Genomic DNA, 18,773 nt, shown 5'->3' with positions numbered 1-18,773 from the left:
TCTCTCAAAAATAAACGTTAAAAATTGTTTAAATGCCAATTCTATTTGAAATTTAAGTGAAAGAATTCTAAGATAACAATAAGAGAAAAATCTTAGAAAGAAAGTAGCAGAAGGGATTCGGGGCATTGACATAAGAATGAAATTTCAACATATATCTCATATGTCTGATTTAGAAAAAAAGGTCACTTTGTCCACAGTGAATCACACACTTCTGGGAGGACTGTGACGGCAAGTCCTGCTGAAGGAGATGGTCAGTGATTGCAGATATTGGACAAGCTGCATGTTAACATTTCATAAGGTACAGACATAACCATGAGATAATGGGGGATATTCAGTAAGCTGACCTAAAAAAGCGAGAGCTAAAAGCTGGTTGGTTACAAGTTGACTGGCTACTCCTGGAAGAAAAAAAAGTTGGACGACAGAAGCTGGACCCACAGCCCAGAGATTGGAAACCAGTGCTCCCATAACCAAAAGACCCAAGGCCAATGTTTCCACATCCCAGAGATCCAGTGTAATTTGTTTGGCAGGGTCCGAAGAAGATGGAATTCTTTGGACGGAAGCAGGATGTCTGGTAGGATCTGGCCCCGGTACAGGATGTCCAGCAGCTGGTGGGCTCACAGTAGGTCTCCTGGCAGCCACCAAAGAGAGAGGAGCCCAGCTGGCAGGTGCTGGGAGAGTAGACTGCATTGCTGGGGTAGAAAGAGTCATAGGTGGAAACGGGGTGCCCCAGGTAACCTCCAAGAGAGCTGGAGGAGAAGCTTCCAGAACTGCGGTTGTAGTGCATGTTGGGAGTTCTGAGTTCAGCTGAGTTTCAGAGAGGTTTGGTGAGCGTGACTGTTACCTTCAACTGGAACCTTATTATATACCCTAGCAATGGGGTAGTAGCATGTGCCCTTTTTAATAAGAATGCTTAATTAGGCTCCAGTCAAAATGAAATCCATTAACCATCAAAGCCCTTTTTTATGAACACAGACTTTTAAATGAAAGAATCTCATTAGTTTTTCAAAGCGATTGTTCATGAGGTAAAAATGTCACCTCTCATTCACCTGGCTTGGGTAGATGAATGTAATTGTATGGTAAGTGTCCCTTTAAGATTGGTGTTTTATTCATCTACCCCTCAAGATATTGTATCGAATGGGTAACACAGTGAGAAATTTGCCATGTTTAAAGTTCTCAAAAAAGTGCTTTGTAGGCTGGAGGGGATATTTATTTTGTTCCAAGTTTAGGAACCCAATTGAGAATAACAACAACAAAAATATCCATACTCTCTGTTTCCTCTCCCAAATCTTGTGGCCCTTATAGAAGAAATAAACCCCTATGCACTCTTAATTGATAGAAAAGCTAAATGAATATCCTACACATTTGGATTTTGGTTTTCCTACAACACAAGTGCCCAAGCTGCTTTTGTGTGTATAAGTATTTGATTTAAAAATAGAGGGTCTAATATCTGCAGGAGTACTTTGAAGATTACATTGTAAAAATACTGAAGTCGGGGAATCCTTGCCCTGAAGTTGACTTGCTTCCTGTTAGAGTCACTGATAAATTGTCAAAAACTCTTCATCCCTATAAAGTTTAAGTAATTTTTTTGGTGGTGTTGATGTGACTGAAAACGAGAGAATAAGCACTACACATAAAAGAAATGGGTCTTTTAGTCTCGTAGTTTCCTCTCATAGGGTGGGAATTTTACTATAGAAGGTAAAGGGAATCAAGAAATTAGGAAAGTGTCTACCCTATGTAGACTTCAAAGAAATAACAAATGTTTGAAGAATTCATAGTTACAAATGACTTTTATAAATTGAAATGGGGTGGGGGAAATCAGAAAAGACGATAATGTGAAATTCAGAATGAATGCCTTTGATTCTGCCCAGAGAATTAGTATCATTAGTATCTTTCTAGACTCTCCGGCCAAGGTCATCATTGACTGCAAGTGGAGTAGTGCATGGTTACAGGAAATGGCTTAAAATATCCTGTGGGAATGGGCAAACCTCCTAGGACGCCCATCTTCAAAAATTGAAATGTTGTCCAGTGGAAATTAGCTGAGACTCATTCTAGAAAGAACTGAGATTACTAGGTGGAAGCTTTAAGGTAAGATTCAGCTAAAAATCTAAGACAAGCCACTGTTGTAGGTAATGAGATTTCCATCTTGAGGGCACTGGGAATAGCTTATCAGGATGTTGTCAATAGGAATCCAACCTGGTAGAGGACTGGGGATAGTTGTTAAACTCCCTTCCAAATTGTAGACTTCATGGGTCTGAACTTTTTGAGTAGATGAATTGGTTTTCAAGAATGTTTCATATATTACCCAACATAGTTTGTCCTCTTTCTAAAATAAGCAAATCTTAATTATGAATAGCAGAAAGCATTCTACTATATTCCAAACCTTCCTATTTTATTTGTGTATAAAATATTGAACATTGGGGTGACTGGGTGACTCAGTCAGTTGAGCATCCAACTCTTGATTTCAGCTCAGGTCATGATCCCAGAGTTGTGAGAACGAGCCTTGTGGCAGGCTCTATGCTGAGCGTGGAGACTTCTTAAGATTCTCTCTCTCCATCTGCCCCTCTCCCCCACTGACAATCTTTCTCTCTCTGTCTCAAAAACAAAAATAAAAACAAAAAACAAAAATATGGAACACCAAAACATCCGTGTATTCAACTCACCTAAATCGAATTTGCTTTTGGATGTCATCTGCTCTTATATAAGCTGTTTCTGTGGAAGAATATTCTATAAGTCACGTATTAGGGAATTTTTTTACATTCTTACTTCCACAAAATGGAGGTTTTTTCACTCCAACACTTTTGTTCAGAAGTGGAAGGGAAATGCTGTATGGTGAAATGAACAAATCAAACAGCACAGAAGCCACAGGAAGATAAACTTTCTCAATCTCTCTACTTCCTCAAGGTATCAATCTTCATTACCCTACTACATTGAGGTGGAATATGAATCATAGAACAAGAAAAAATATGACCATTATTTTAGAAATTTTGTAATGCTTGTCAGAAACACCTGAAAACAATTTAAGTCAAAGTGATGTATGTTGCTTTCTGAGGCAAGGAAGAATCTCCTTAAGATGGCTCCTTTGGTCCAATACTTCAAGGCAATTACCTTATAAACTTTCTTTAGAACAAGAACATTTTCCAGAGTCTGGGGAGTTTTTTTTTTTTTTTTTTAATGATCAACACTACTTCTGATTAAAGATAGAAATACATTGGGCATTTTTGCCACGTTTTGTTTTTTTAATGCTTTTTCAGCAATCTTAGATGAATCACCTCTAACATTCCAAAATAGCATAAAGCAATTTATAATATTTAATTTATACCACAGTAAACACACACATACACACATACACACACAAGAAAGAAAAACTAAGATTTATATATATATATATATATATATATATATATATATATATATATATATATAAAGTTTATTTATTTTTAAAAAAAAATTTTTTTTTTCAACGTTTATTTATTTTTGGGACAGAGAGAGACAGAGCATGAACGGGGGAGGGGCAGAGAGAGAGAGAGACACACACACAGAATCGGAAACAGGCTCCAGGCTCTGAGCCATCAGCCCAGAGCCTGACGCGGGGCTCGAACTCACGGACCGCGAGATCGTGACCTGGCTGAAGTCGGACGCTTAACCGACTGCGCAACCCAGGCGCCCCTATATAAGTTTATTTAGAAAGAGAGGGAGCAGGTGGGGGAGGGCAGAGAGACAGAGAGAGAGAGAGAGAGAAAGAGAGAGAGAGAGAGAGAGAGAGAGAATCCCAAGCAGGCTCCATGCTGTCAGTGCAGAGCCTGACACAGGGCTCGATCCTATGAACTGTGAGATCATGACCTGAGCCAAAACCAAGAGTCCGACATTCAACTGACTGAACCACCCAGGCGCCCCCAAGATTGACTCTTATTAGTTTTCATACACTTTAAGCAAACCCTGAAAACCTCAGTTCCCTGAAATAAGGGAATCTCAGTTAATATTTCACTGAAGCCATTCAAATTGAGATCTGACTTTTAAAAAATCCTCATACATCTTGCATATTACCATTGCTGCTTCCTGATGATACCATTCATTAAGGAAACTTGCTTGGCAACAATCAATGTATGTTTTTGTTTAAAAGAAATGACTAGGAATAGATCAGTTGGTTAGCAACTTTGCCATCCAGATGGCAACAATTTGAGGCAGATTGTGAAAGGGGTATCAATTATTTTTAATTAAGCCAGCCTTCCTCCTCCCAGACACTGTCTACCTCTAAAGCAGTTCTCTGAGTGATCTGCTGGGTGACCTTTGGTAGAGGAAGATGACTAATAGCTTTGAAGATTCAATGCTATTACCTGAATTTCAAGCCACAAACATTACTGTGCTTTCCAGTTGTAAAACCACAAAAACTACATGCGTTTGATTGTGATGATCTTTTCGATTCAATTAAAAGCAGAAGGTAACCTGTTTTTATGTGTCATGCAAAAGGCACACCCAATGATAAGGGTATATAAATGCCCCAGTCCAAGATGTGACATTCAAACTCAGAATCTTGCTGTAAAGCACATCTCCTGTCACCATGTCCCACAACTGCTGCTCTGGAAACATCTCCTCTCAGTCCCTTGGGGGGTTCCTGCGCTACCCAGGATCTTCCTGTGGATCTCTCTACCCCAACAACCTGTTCTTCAGCACTAATCTCCGCTCTCCCAGCAGCTGCCAGCTGGGCTCCTCTCTCTACAGTGGCTGTCAGGAGACCTGCTGTGACCCCACCGGCTTCCGGACATCCTACCTGGTGTCCAGCCCCTGCCAGACGTCCTGCTACCGACCAAGGACCTCCATGTTCTACAGTCCCTGCCAGACAACGTATTCTGGGTCTCTGGACTTTGGCTCCAATGGCTTTCAATCTTTTGGTTATGGCTCTCCCTTTCTGGGCTTTGGATCCAGTGGTTTCCAATCAATGGGGTGTGGTCCCAATGCTTTTTCATCCCTGAGTTGTAGATCGAGCTTTTATCGTCCAATGTCCTTCTCTTCTAGAAGTTGCCAGTCTGCTTTTTACCAACCAACCTGTGGATCTGGCTTTTACTAATCTTATGTTTGAACATAATACCTTCTATGTCTAGAAATTTAACGAAATAACTACTATATCAAGATCCGTGCGACCTACTGATCTCCTGTCCTATCATTAGCTTACAAATTTGACTTATATTGTTACCTATTATGGATTAGAAATAACTTGAATTCCAGTAATTGGAAAATACATTCATTGAAGAAAGATGTTGAAGCAGTTTTCTTGTAGTTATATAGATGTAGTACTGAGGCATGTTTCTTTCTTAATATCAACTAGTTATTCCTTCTAGTGCATTTGTTTCAAATTTTACAAAATGGAAAAATGTAAGTTTAAATAAAAATATATTATATGACCTTCACATATAAGATTTTCATATTACTTGTTTACTCTGTGTCTTCAAAACTACTTTTAAACATCTGAATGGATATTTCTGATATTTGTGTTTATCATTTAAAATTTTTTTACTTTAGCAAGTAAAGTCATCAGGGCACCTGGATGGCTTGAGTAAGCATCAGACTCTTGATTTCAGCTCAGGTCATGGTCTCACAAGGTGTGAGTTCGAGCCCCATGTCAGGCTCTATGCAGACAGTGCAGAGCCTGCTTGGGATTCTCTCTCCCTCTCTCTCTGCCCTCGCCTTCTCTCATGCTCTCTCTCTCTGTCAAAATAAATAAATAAACATTTTTTTAAGTCAAAACATCAACTGTCTTTTTGGTTTGAAAGAAATGACTTCATCTTTAATGTCTACTCCATATCTTCACGTGATAAAATCTAGACATATATTTTTTATTGAAAATTTTTTTACGTTTATTTATTTTTGAGAGACAGAGTGAGACAAAGTGAGAATGAGGGAGAGGCAGAGAGAGAGGGAGACACAGGATCGGAAGCAGGCTCCAGGCTCTGAGCCGTCAGCACAGAGCCCGACGCGGGGCTCGAACCCACAGACAGTGAGATCATGACCTGAGTCGAAGTCGGACTCTCAACTGACTGAGCCACCCAGGTGCCCCTAGACATATATTTTTAAGAAAACAAACAATTGTGGCCTTTTGTTCTGTATGGAGTGAGAAATTTCAATGTTTTTATGCAGAATAATTATAAATTGTAAAGGATATTAAACATACTACATAATTTTAGAAAGAAGATTACTCTAATAACTGTATCCTAAAATATAAGAGAAAGTGGACTGAAGTTCTCCAGTAGTAAGTTAGACGTTAGTGAATTAGATTTGGTGAGGCTTCCATTAACCCCCTTCTGCTGACATAGAAGAAATCAAGTCTCAAGTGTTGAATCACTACACTGTGCATCTGAAACTAATATAACACTGTGTGTTAACTACGATGGAATTAAAATAAAATTTTAATAATAATGGGAAAAAGAGACCAAGTCTCTAAATTAAATATCTAACACATTCCAATATTTATTAGGTAAGCACAGCAGAGTCAGTCCTGTAAGTTTGGTGAAGTCCCAACATGCTCCTGCTTTGCGGTTGTTTGGTTGATAACACTCATTGGAAAACAACAACGACAAAACAAAACCCAAAGCCAATGCAAATATTCTGTTTCAGCATTCAGCCAAACATCCGGGCAGATGACAACCTTCGAATCAGCACCTCTGTCCCAGATTTTTACCCTCTCAGTCAAGGGCAATGTTACTGAAGGCACAGAGAGCTAAATTCTTACCCACAGGGTAACCGTATGTCTTGGTTTATTCTGTCTGGCTTAGCATCCAGTCTCATTTTCTCATGGTCTTAGAGTTTTTACTTATGAGTGATCATTGAATTAACATAAGTGAGATAGGTTTGAGAGGCCTCCACTTTACTTTGGTCATGCTTTCAGCTAGTGGGGTATAAGATGCATATATAGTGAACAGAGTCTTTGCTTTAACCAATGTTAAATCCGAAAGAAGACAAGCCTTTTCTTATCCTTCCGTTGTTCACCCTTTTTGAATAAAATCAGATTATTGCTTTTCTTTCGAAGACAGTGTGGAAAGGGATCGCTGAGAAACAATTACACTCCCATACAAATGGTAGGACAGCTCACACATTCAAATCTTGGTGGAGGGTCATTTGTTTTTCTAACCTGGTCGGGACTGCTTTGGCTCTCTTGATGGGGCACAACCTGTAATACTATACACTGTGTTACCAGTGGGTGGAGTTAGTGAGAAATCTGAGAATTACTGATTAGCTGTATATGAAATATGAGCATGCACTTGAGGCTGCCACACCACATATAAAGAATAATTTACATGCCCTTGCTGCCGTCGTTTGACCGCATATTATATTAGTTAAATCTGCAACTATTAGTTTTGTTTGGAAACATTTTCTCCTTTAAACTTTGCAAAATTTTATTCTTAGGAGCAATTACTCAAATGAAAAGTTCATATTCAGTGAAGAAGGTAAATACAGAATTTCTGTTATTAAATCAGGTTGATGGTGAATATATAATCTGAACCATAATTTGAAGCTATTTACTATCCACTATGGAGGTCAGCAATGGCACTGACCACATGAAAAGTTAGAGACAATTTTGCTGAAGAAGCACCAGTAGTTACTTCAAAGTAAAGTAGCAGTTTTTTCCAAGTTTATTTATATTTTTATGTAAATAATCTCTGCACCCAACATGGGACTCAAACTCATGACTCCAAGATCAAGAGTCACATGCTCTTTCAACTGAGCCAACCAGGGGCCCAAAGGTAGTTTTTATGACAATGTGAGGAGAGAAAAATTCTCTAAAGGCCTGATATACAAGGGAAGCCATCTTAGACTTATTTCTAAGTCAGCCTGACTGTACATTAACTTTGTTCAAACCAAAAGCCTGATTGATGGCCGCCATAATGCATTGTATACCTACTTTGTGAATGGGGAGCCTTAAGGAAAACCATCTTGTCCTTGAGATATCGATCATTGCTCCTACTTCCTGCATTCCTTCATTTTACAACTCATGATTTCTACCTATTTGTCAGTCTATAATATTTTTGAACTTTTCCAAGATTGTAAAAAAGTACATAACCCTGTAAAGACTGTTCATTCTCGGGAGCACTTTCTTTCCAGTGAAGATTGTGTTTTCCGGGCAGCTGTCCTAATTGGGGCTTGGGTAAGACTCTATTTTCATTCTATATTACAGTTCTTGCTGGCAAATCTGCATCACCAAATGCTTCCAAAGATGATTATCATTAGCAGTTGCAAAAGATGTGTTAACATATCACTCGGGTACATACATTTTTATTTAGGTCGAATAACTATGCTAATGATCTTCACGCATGTTAAACCCTAAGTTTTCTCGTGCATTCGAAAAGAACACACACGCAAAAGCAATAGCTGTTGATGTGCTCTTCCATTAGAGTTGTGTTTGTTTTACTCTTGTTCATTTGTTTCATATCAATTTAATTATTAGACCAGCCGAAGAACCTGAAGAGTGGGAGTAAAATGTTCTCCCAACACCATGTGAAGAATCCAAGGATGTAAAGCTATTGAAAGTTCATGATGCTCTATTTGACAATGTTAATGTGAAGCCATTTAAATAGTTCAACCCTGGGGCGCCTGGGTGGCTCAGTCACTTAAGCATCCAACTTCAGCTCAGGTCACGATCTCGCGGTCTGTGAGTTCGAGCCCTGTGTCGGGCTCTGGGCTGATGGCTCAGAGCCTGGAGCCTGCTTCCGATTCTGTGTCTCCCTCTCTCTCTGACCCTCCCCCCGTTCATGCTCTGTCTCTCTCTGTCTCAAAAATAAATAAACTTAAAAAAAAATTTTAAAAAAGTTCAACCCTGAAGCTAAAATCATTGGTTGTTGCCTCAGGAATAATAAAAAATACAAATATGGAAGGGCAACATCATGGCAAAGATGGGTAAGATTCCTGTGGAGAAGCAATAGTTGTAAGTACTGTAAACAAATGACTCCTAATTGTATCCAAAAAAGTACACATATGTACCCACAGCAGGTTAGTTCGGCAATCAATGCTTTTCCTCACCTCATCTGTAACCTCTGTTGTATTATTAATTATCTTTGTGCTTTTGTGTTGCTGGTTTTAAGGTTATTAGTGCTTATCATTTTTACATGACAAAGCACACACAAAGAATTTTCTTTTGTTTCTTGCTTGGGTTAAGTACTCTGCCATGCTGGATTCTAAATCTTTTTTCTTTTTTCCTACACCTATGCTATTTCTGCATCTATAATCCTAGTTTTCTCTACTCAAGGACTTTCCCCTGATTTTTCTCAGATTGCCTCCTTCAACCTGACTCACCAAGATGGGAATACAGTTTACAGTATCTGGGAGATGTCACAAGAGTTTGGTGATTTTATTTTTTTTAATTTCAGAGAAAAGTTTCTAGGGGGTGACAGGATTTGTGTTGGGGAATTCGAAGGGAAGATAAGAAATCTGTCAAGTTGCATAAGAATTATCTTCCTCTTCTTGTTTATTTTATCTTTTTAATTTTCAACAAGAAGCTAATTATCTCCAGTTTTTAGCTGCTGGTATTGAACTTGAATATACCAAGTGAGACGTAAGGGAGCTTTTTTTTTGTTCTTTTTTAACTATTTAACTGTTCATAGCGTTGGGTATTGAGGAAGGGAACATCATGATGTGACACTAATAATGGTAATTAAACTGAATTTTCATAGCACTCAGGATTTCTAGCGATATCTTCCTGAGAGGAAATCAAATATTTCTCTCTCAGTGTATTATTAGGTATTATAGTTAACACACATATTTTTAAAAGAAATTAGCTCATCCTTCCTACAGGTTCTTCTTCTAAACTCTAAATTTATTTTCAGTTTTACTTTTTATTATGCATATCGCTCATGAGGCTAATGAGACAAGATGCCATAGGAGTTGAAGTCTATTCATATAAAACAATTTCTGTAGCACAAGAGGTACTGAGGTACTCTGGTGAAATAAGGGGTTGCATATTAAAAAAAATCAGAAAAGAACAATAAAAGAGCTTCAGGAGATCAAATTCTGCTAGATCTTTGATTTATAAACTTCGGCAAGCTTCTAATCCTTTGGAGTTTTTATTCCCTTATCTCTGGAAAGGTCTATAAGACGATGTTTATCTTTCTCACAGGGATGTTTGAACATTAGATGGAAGTGGTATATCTGATACCTCCCGTGTCCTCCATTATATCCTCATTCTCTCGCTCGGATCCAGGCACAGATATGGTGAACAATTTCATGCAGACTTCAACCCTCTTTGCCCAGACAGTTCCTCCCCTGCCAAACACAGCACATCTTTCGTTCTTGACCTGGGCTCCTCTGAGGTTACAGCCAGGAAAACAAATGGAGCTCACGGTGAATCCTTCTTTGCACAATGAATAAAGTTCTAGGAAGTTAACACACATCTGGGACAATCTCGAACCAATGGTAGAGATGGGAGCTATTGAATAAATGCTTCCACCTATCGATCAGATCCCGGCGTAGACAATTCCAAGAGTCATTGTATACATTTCTGAAAAGCCCCAGGAAGATTGGGTCCCCACTGCCCACTGTAATAACAACTGAAAATATGTCCCTTAATGAGATTTTCCTCTCTGATTCTTTCACCTTCCATGATCTCCCAAACCTGCTCCCTGGGATCTTGTGCCAAGTAAACCACCTGCACCCAGGTTTCTGACTTCAGCTTATTTTGGGGAGACAGAGATTGAAGTTAAGCCTCATAAACATAAATGCTTGTTCAACATTGCTTGGGTGTGTTTCTCTTTGCCTGATTCAGGTTGAACCTTGGAGAAGCATTAGGAGGTTATCCACACTTCCTTAACCCAGTTACTACCCATCTAAGATCACTGTGAATCTTACACATGTTTATAGGCAAGGCTCGGGAACACTTCCCCTGTGGCAGGCAGAGACCCTGGCACTTATGCTAACCAACAGACAGCATACATAGCACCTGACCTGGGAGCTCATTTTTTTCTTTCTGCTGAAAATCCACACTCAGATTCTAGACTTTGAGGTATGTGTCTGACGATGTGTAGCCTCACCTTATAAATTACATCGTATTCTTGTTGTCTGCATTTCTAGTGTATGTACCAATTTCTTTGTGTTCCTTTTCAGCAAAAACGCATGTCCTTTATTCTTAGGCAAATGTCACTGACAGTGAGACATGTACAATATAGACCTCCAGGAAATGACTACCCCCAACAGGAAACATATCCAATGTCAACAGAAATGTGCTCAAATCTATCATGTGGTAAGTTCACAAACTTGGTTTCAGAGTCACATTGATATTCATCTAAATCTCCCAAATCCATAAAATACAAACAACTACAAGCAAATAATAATAATAAAAAGAAGATGAACAATATATTTGAGTGCCGGATTACATACATTTATTAGATTAAAATTTTCATTTTCAATTGCATTTCAATGAAGCATATATTCAATCAATAGTACAGAATTTAGAACTTAATTTGAGAATACGCATTAAGTTCAGAGTCAGCCAGAAGTCGATGATGCAAGAAACTGATGATTTAGGAATAAAAGATTAGTAGTAATTGGTGGAAATGAAAATGGTGGCTGTGCCAAGTAGAGACTTTGACATCAATTCTCAAAAGCATCTGGACCCTCAACAAGTTGATGTATAGAAGCCAGATTCACAGGTCGGCCTGTAACAGCTCCTCGAGGTAAAGTAGTTAGGGCGGCAGAATCTGGATCCATAGGCCAGCAGAGGGAAGCAATGGACTCCATAACCCAGGGGTCTGAAGCCCTGGGATCCATAGCCCAGTGAGTAGCAGCTTCTGGACCCAAAGCCCACAGACCCAGGGTAAGCAGTCCAGCAGGGGCTGCAGAACGTGGAGGTCCTCGGGAGGGAGCAGGACGTCTGGCAGGGGCTGGACACCACGCAGGATGTCCGGCAGCTGGTGGGCTCACAGCAGGTCTCCTGACAGCCGCTGTAGAGGGAGGAGCCCAGCTGGCAGGTGCTGGGAGAGCAGAGGTCAGTGCGGTAGACCAGGTTGCTGGGGTAGGAAGAGCCACAGGAGAAGCTTGGGTAGCGCAGGTAGCCCCCAAGGGAGCGGGAGGAGAAGTTTCCAGAGCAGCAGCTGTAGGACATGTTGAAGGGAGATGTGAGTTCACCTGAGTTACGGTGAGAAGACTCTGAGGTTGAATGTCGCCTCCTAGACTGGGGCATTTATATACCCTCAGCAGCAGGTGTGGTGGCCTACATGGTCATCCTTTACGTATTTGTGCGTCTTCATTTGCATATGTGTAACTCAGAAATCTCTGTAATTGCAGTTGGATAGTCTCCCACCTCTTGTATTTATGGGTGCTATAATTTTGGTGTTACAGCCAAAGCCAATGAACTGCTCCTAGGTCAGAAATACCGTGACTGTATGACATTAATGATCATCCCATCATGATGAGGAAAGCACCAGAGCCAGGAGAGATTTTCCTCGGGCTTGTGCTTCCTGCATCTGCTTCTTGTGTATCAACATCTGGTTTTGTTGATGGATGCCTTCCTCCTAAGAGTGGGGAATGAGATCACATCAATTTTTTTTTTTTCTGGTTCATGGATTGGAGGCACAGTTTCTACCTAGATGGAGCCTTCCTTGAAAGATCCCCCTTGTCACCATTCATTCCCATGCTCCAAAATTACTTGGTGGTAATTCGTTATGCCAACAATGGAGAGAGATGCACCAAGCACTGGTTACCCACCGCGTCTCTTGTCCAATGAAGAGAGACAGAAGACGTAAAACAAAGACCGAGAGAGATGACCGGACATTGATGGACACCTTGCCACATACCTAAAGATGGGGTGACAACAAAAGGGCGCGGTTGAAACAACCCCGGGGAGGATCAATCTAAGTCCCTCTCCGGGCAGTCAAGAAAAACACACCACTATGGTGAGGGCAGGGAACAGCGGAAAGAGAACCACATAAGCTTAGGGAGTTTAGCCTTTTTTTCTAGCGCATTCTTAAATGATGATCTGTTACACCCTGATGTCTTTATACTCAAAAACTTTCAACAGTAGTGTACCTTATGAATTTTGGTGTGCTATCCTTTTTTATCATCTTCATTTATGAATATCCAGGTCTTCTACCATCTCAGAATGTCTTAGCTTTTTACGGCACAGGGTTTGAATGTTATGTTGGTAGTTGCACAGCCAGGTACCTCCCTACGTTTTCTTGCCTAAATGTTTCTTTTCAGTCCCTTTGCCTCAGGGTACATGAATCTCTCTCTCTTTCTCTCTGTCTCTGTCTCTGTCCCTCTCTGTCTCCAACTCAATCTGTGCCCCCACCACTTTCCACTCTTATTTTTTCTGTGTTAAGTTTGATTACCTCCTTTTTCTTTCTCGTTTTGTTCTTTTTTGCCATTGTTGAACTAGAAATTGAAAGTGTTTTTTAAGTTTGATAATCTATCGTATTCTTAGAGTATAACCAACTGCTTTCTAAGTTCTATGTTAAAATAATGTCAGTTAAAAAATAAATAAATAAAATGAAACCAGTGAAATAATGTTTTAGACCCGGGAGAATGTAGTATCATGGTTGATGTCAATATTTTCTTATTTTACTTTCTAATAAAACTCTAATACTCACAACGATAATGATAACAACTATTGAATTTTCTCAATAATTTGTACCCATTTTAAAAGTAGCATCATCTAGACCTTCTAGAAGGAAGAGGACTGAGTAGAGAAGTAAATGACCTCAATTCAAACAGCTACTTGGTGAGTCCTTGATTTTCCGTCCTTCAAAATTGGAATTTCTCCTTGCTTTGTGCGTCAGCAAATGGGAAAGTATCCTATTGATGCAATACTGTGGGTACTATTACTTCCCAAGTTTTTCTGCTTTTAAACATAACTCTTTAAAATTATCTTAATGTTGGTCAAAGAATGCAAGGTTTTAGTTATGTGAGATGAATACATTCTGAGAATCTAATGTACAACATGGTAGCTATAGTTACTAATAATACAAATACCATGTTAATATAGTTAAAATTCGCTAAGAAAGATATTCTCAAGTGTTTTAACCACATGCACAAAAATTGTAACCATGTGGAATGGCAAAAAATCAAAAATTGTTTGATTTTGATAATCATTCACAATGTAGACTTATATCTAAATATCACATCATACACCTTAAATACATATAACTTATTTGTCTCTTGTACTTCAATAAAGCTGGAAAAAAGCAAAATAATCTTGAAGATAAAACTTGTGGGTTAAAAGGGAGCATAGATGTATTAGGCAAATTGCAAAAGTTAATGAATTTGTCTTCAATTACTCTTGGTTCCTTGTTCAAGTATCCTTCTTAACAAGAGGCATTCTTCTCATCCTTTTGCCTCTAAATCTCTAAATCTTCATCCACATTAAGTTAATATAATTTTCAAAAAGATTTGTCAATTCCCCAACCTTGGGCTAATTCTTTAACCTTGGACCCGGAGATTATATTGTTTGTTTTATATAGCATAGACTTCCACATTTTTTTGAACTGATTTATTTATCAACAATTAAAAATTGTGATACTTCACATAAAATTTATCACTCGGGGCTGTACCTGTAGTGGCTTCTGATCTTTTGATAGCAGAGTCCCATCATGAAACTCTGAATAAAATGGATTTCATATTTGAGGCATGTTTCCCACAGAATCTCATCCGTAGTTGAGAGTTACAACGTTTGGCACCTACTTGCTGTTCTTCAAGTGACCAGTCACTAACATGCTGGGGATGCTTCTTTTACTAATTTTTTAGGTTACAAGTTCAATAAGCAAAAACCCATACTTCTTCATTAAAGATTCTCTCGACTCACTATGTATTATTAATTATAGCCATAAAATGTATGGTTATTTTCCAAGATAGGTTAGAAGCATTTGAATTCTGCATTCTTGAAAGTATGCTCATTAGACAAAGATGTCATGGCTGCTTTTCTTATATGTGTTACATGCAGTTATCAAGCACATTTCTGTCTGTAATATATTCTTGGTATTTCTCCCAGGGATCATTTAATTTAAATTTTATACAGCGGAGCAACATTGAAGATTTTTCAATAAACATATCAGTGAGGTATCCAAGTATGTGTTTTTTTTTTTTTTTTCTTTTCCTATAAATTATCCAGAAACAATGGCTGAGAACATGGATTCAAATGCAAGTTGTTCCTCTGGGAGTCGATCTGGTAATTACCTGCAGGGGAGTGCGAAGTGTGGTAGACAATGGAAGGAAAGCAATGCAGGCGAGTTACCAAGCCAGGACGACTGGAATTCAATCTTAGTGGAGAATTCCCTGCACAGGGCTCGCCAAGCCCTTATGGAGTGAACCAAATCCTCGGGTAGAGTTTTGTAGCTACCCCAGTAATCAGTACACTTTGGAGTGTACAGATGATTACCCAGGGGAGGTAGGCAGGGTACGACAGCTTTTGTTAGGGATGGGGTGTCACTAGATATAAATAAATATGAAAAGATCTGGGAAGATAAAATGGGATGAGAAAAGCAGGCAGGGATGAAAGGACATGGTCACTTTAAGCCATATTGCAACGCAGTGTAAAGTGTGTGTACGTGGCATGGAAATTGCAGACAGAGTTGGAAAGAAAGGCTGGACGCCCACAATGGTAGCATTTGAATCTCCTGGATTTGGTAGGTGTCGTCTACTACCATTGAAACTACTATAACACGACTTTTAAATGGTCACCTTCACTGTAGCAACTCACTTATTTGAATCATTCCTAAGTATTGTTAAAATAAAATTTTTCAAAATTACATATAATTAGCAAGTTAATGTTGCTTAAAATATTGAAACTTTTCTCTCAATGAGAATAGAAAATACCTAAGTATGCCAGAGTCCCAGAGGTACTATATGGGCCAGAACTAAGTCAAAAGAAATGAATCTACATCTGGAGTTGCCATTCGCTTAAAATTGTATGTTGATTTTGAAAGTACTGACTGAGAGGCTAAGAGAATTCCATAAACTCACTGGGCTTAAGAAATAATATTGGAATTCAGCATCTACCAGAGTTGAGGTCATGGCAAATATCCCAGACCTTGGAGAGCCAATTCCTAGAAGTAAAATTGAATTGTTAATAAACAGCTTTTTCATACGGACTGAAGCCCAGGTTTGAACCATCTCAACCACTGATTGGATTAAAACGACCCAGGGTGCTGTGACCTTATCCTAGAAGCCTGCCTGAAGCATAAGTCAATTCTTTCTGGAAAAGGGTACATCATTCTGGGGTGTGTGTGTGTGTGTGTGTGTGTGTGTGTGTTTCACAAATATATATCTATTAACCTCTCAAAATGTTGTGGGAATATGAGAAGAAAAGACAAACAAAAGAGAACACCAGAAAACACAATCTGAAATACATGGTCCACATTTCAAAATCAGACATTAAAATAATTACGTGAAGAAGAATTTAACAATAGGAAATAGGAAGGTATTATTAAGGAATGATTACGTTTAAAGAAGTAAAGGTAAGATTGAGAATTTTGGCAGAAAACTAAAAGCCACACAACAGAACCTCATTGAAATATTGGAAATTTACAATATATCTGACTTATAAAACTTAACTGATATGTTTTATCAGGAGAGGGAACAAAGCGGAACAAAAGAATGATTTGGGAGATGGGGTAGAAAGAAATTCCCAAGCTAAAGCATAAAGTCATAAAAAGAATGAAAACAGAGAAGAGAGTCTAAGAGGCATATGTAACATAGGTTAATAGTGTACTTTGCTCATAACTGGAATCAGAGACATCCCATGTGTCCCAGAACCTAGTTTCTCTAATATCTCTGCTGTATCATAGCACAATGGGGCCCTTAGTCAACTAAGCGTCCTGCAGTTGGGGATCTGAGAAGGAAATTCTCAGGGCTGATACACGTATGGATGAGAATCTATTAGGACTACAGGCTTCGTATCAGATATATTGAATCTAAAACCCAATTATTTTCTTCCCTCATTTAAATATTGCTTAGTTCTTTGATTCTCCTCCTAAAGGCCCCCACTGATCTCCACTTGCAATTCTGTTTTGGTACTGTCCCTCACTGTAGCCATGTCTCCAAATAAATGTCCAGGCTTCTCTCTGTGCCTTTAACAGTCAATGATTGGCTGGCATCTTTTCCCCCTTCCATTGGATCTGAGACATATTGTGTAAGAGAATGTGGATATAGATGGACAATAATTTTGGAAAATGAGAAAACATGGTGACAAGTAAGGTCAGTATTTACTATGTTCCCACTAAAGCCAAAACTATGCCTCTGATCAATTGACAAAGAAGGAAAATAGTTATATTTTATTTCCTACCATTTGAGAAAAGTATGTGCCCATTATTGCCGGAAACAAAATACCTGAAGATTCTGATTCTGACAAGAGGAAAGGAAAGACTTTCCTGGCTTAGATGGGATGATCATTAATGTCAAACGGTCACGGTATTTCTGACCTAGGAGCAGTTCATTGGCTTTGGCTGTAACACCAAAATTATAGCACCCATAAATACAAGAGGTGGGAGAGTATCCAACTGCAATTACAGAGATTTCTGAGTTACACATATGCAAATGAAGATGCACAAATACGTAAAGGATGACCATGTAGGCCACCACACCTGCTGCTGAGGGTATATAAATGCCCCAGTCTAGGAGGCGACATTCAACCTCAGAGTCTTCTCACCGTAACTCAGGTGAACTCACATCTCCCTTCAACATGTCCTACAGCTGCTGCTCTGGAAACTTCTCCTCCCGCTCCCTTGGGGGCTACCTGCGCTACCCAAGCTTCTCCTGTGGCTCTTCCTACCCCAGCAACCTGGTCTACCGCACTGACCTCTGCTCTCCCAGCACCTGCCAGCTGGGCTCCTCCCTCTACAGCGGCTGTCAGGAGACCTGCTGTGAGCCCACCAGCTGCCGGACGTCCTGCATGGTGTCCAGCCCCTGCCAGACGTCCTGCTCCCTCCCGAGGACCTCCACGTTCTGCAGCCCCTGCTGGACTGCTTACCCTGGGTCTGTGGGCTGTGGGTCCAGTGGCTTCAGACCTCTGGGTTATAGAGTCTGTGGTTTCCCCTCCCTGAGCTATGGATCCAGTTTCTGTCGCCAATCTATTTTCCTTTGAGAAGTTTCCATCCATCTTGTAATGCGCACTCTGTAGATCTGGCTTCTACTGATTAGTGTGTCAAAGAGCCAAATCCATTTGAAACAGGCAGGTTCTGTGATAAGATTATCTATTGTCTTAATTTTCTCCATTTGAAAGCATCTAATATTCCCTGATTGCCACCAACTTTACCTTGCCTGCTCTCAAACACCGGCTGATAGAAGAACCCTGTCAGACTACAAGATTAATTAGTAATTCAAATTGCATTGTTGATAGAATTTATGGTTTTGCATTTCTCTCAAAAATAGAAGAAAAGTCAAATGATCTTATTTTAATAAACTCTTTTTTCTGCTGTCCAAATCTGCTGTCAATGTTGTTATTTATTAGTGATGTGTCAAGTAGGAATCGTGTTATCATTACTGCTGGCAATGGCCGTTGGAAATCTCTTAAAGGCTGTGCGCTAATTTTGGTTGGGCTTGGGTATTTTCTCCTGTTGAAGCAGGACTTCCTTGGATGCCAACAGTTTCTAGGTACAGCCTTTTTCTCAATGATATCTCAAGAGATTTGAATGTCTTGTTCAGACAATAAATATAGACCATGCATAAAAAGACATCATAGAGACATTATGCATCAGAGAAATTTGAAGAATGTGTGAACAAAATTTAGATTTACATGATGAGGCTGTGCATGCAGGTTATTCAAATGAAAGACTAGGGTGTGGGTGTAAAATTTCAGAAAAGAG

General features: G+C 39.4%; 4 protein-coding genes across 4 annotated transcripts; 2 read left to right on the top strand and 2 right to left on the bottom strand.

Moving 5' to 3' along the window:
- Positions 1-331: 331 nt before the first annotated feature.
- Positions 332-805, bottom strand: LOC115524229 (keratin-associated protein 15-1-like). The gene has a single exon (XM_030330604.1). The coding sequence runs from the start codon at positions 782-784 to the stop codon at positions 332-334; it is 453 nt and encodes a 150-aa protein (XP_030186464.1). The 5' UTR covers positions 785-805.
- Positions 806-4,549: 3,744 nt separating this feature from the next.
- Positions 4,550-5,065, top strand: LOC115524138 (keratin-associated protein 13-1-like). The gene has a single exon (XM_030330506.1). The coding sequence runs from the start codon at positions 4,559-4,561 to the stop codon at positions 5,063-5,065; it is 507 nt and encodes a 168-aa protein (XP_030186366.1). The 5' UTR covers positions 4,550-4,558.
- Positions 5,066-11,596: 6,531 nt separating this feature from the next.
- On the bottom strand, positions 11,597-12,133 carry LOC115524089 (keratin-associated protein 13-1-like). The gene has a single exon (XM_030330439.1). It carries the CDS (start codon positions 12,080-12,082, stop codon positions 11,597-11,599), a length of 486 nt encoding a protein of 161 aa, XP_030186299.1. The 5' UTR covers positions 12,083-12,133.
- A 5,466-nt stretch (positions 12,134-17,599) lies between these two features.
- Positions 17,600-18,052, top strand: LOC115524086 (keratin-associated protein 13-1-like). Its single transcript, XM_030330434.1, has one exon. It carries the CDS (start codon positions 17,651-17,653, stop codon positions 18,050-18,052), a length of 402 nt encoding a protein of 133 aa, XP_030186294.1. The 5' UTR covers positions 17,600-17,650.
- The last annotated feature ends 721 nt before the right edge of the window (positions 18,053-18,773 follow it).

Source organism: Lynx canadensis, chromosome C2 (assembly GCF_007474595.2).
Source record: "Lynx canadensis isolate LIC74 chromosome C2, mLynCan4.pri.v2, whole genome shotgun sequence".
Taxonomy (NCBI): domain Eukaryota; kingdom Metazoa; phylum Chordata; class Mammalia; order Carnivora; family Felidae; genus Lynx; species Lynx canadensis.
Note: the sequence above shows the minus strand (reverse complement) of the source record. Positions and strands in the feature narration are given on the sequence as shown.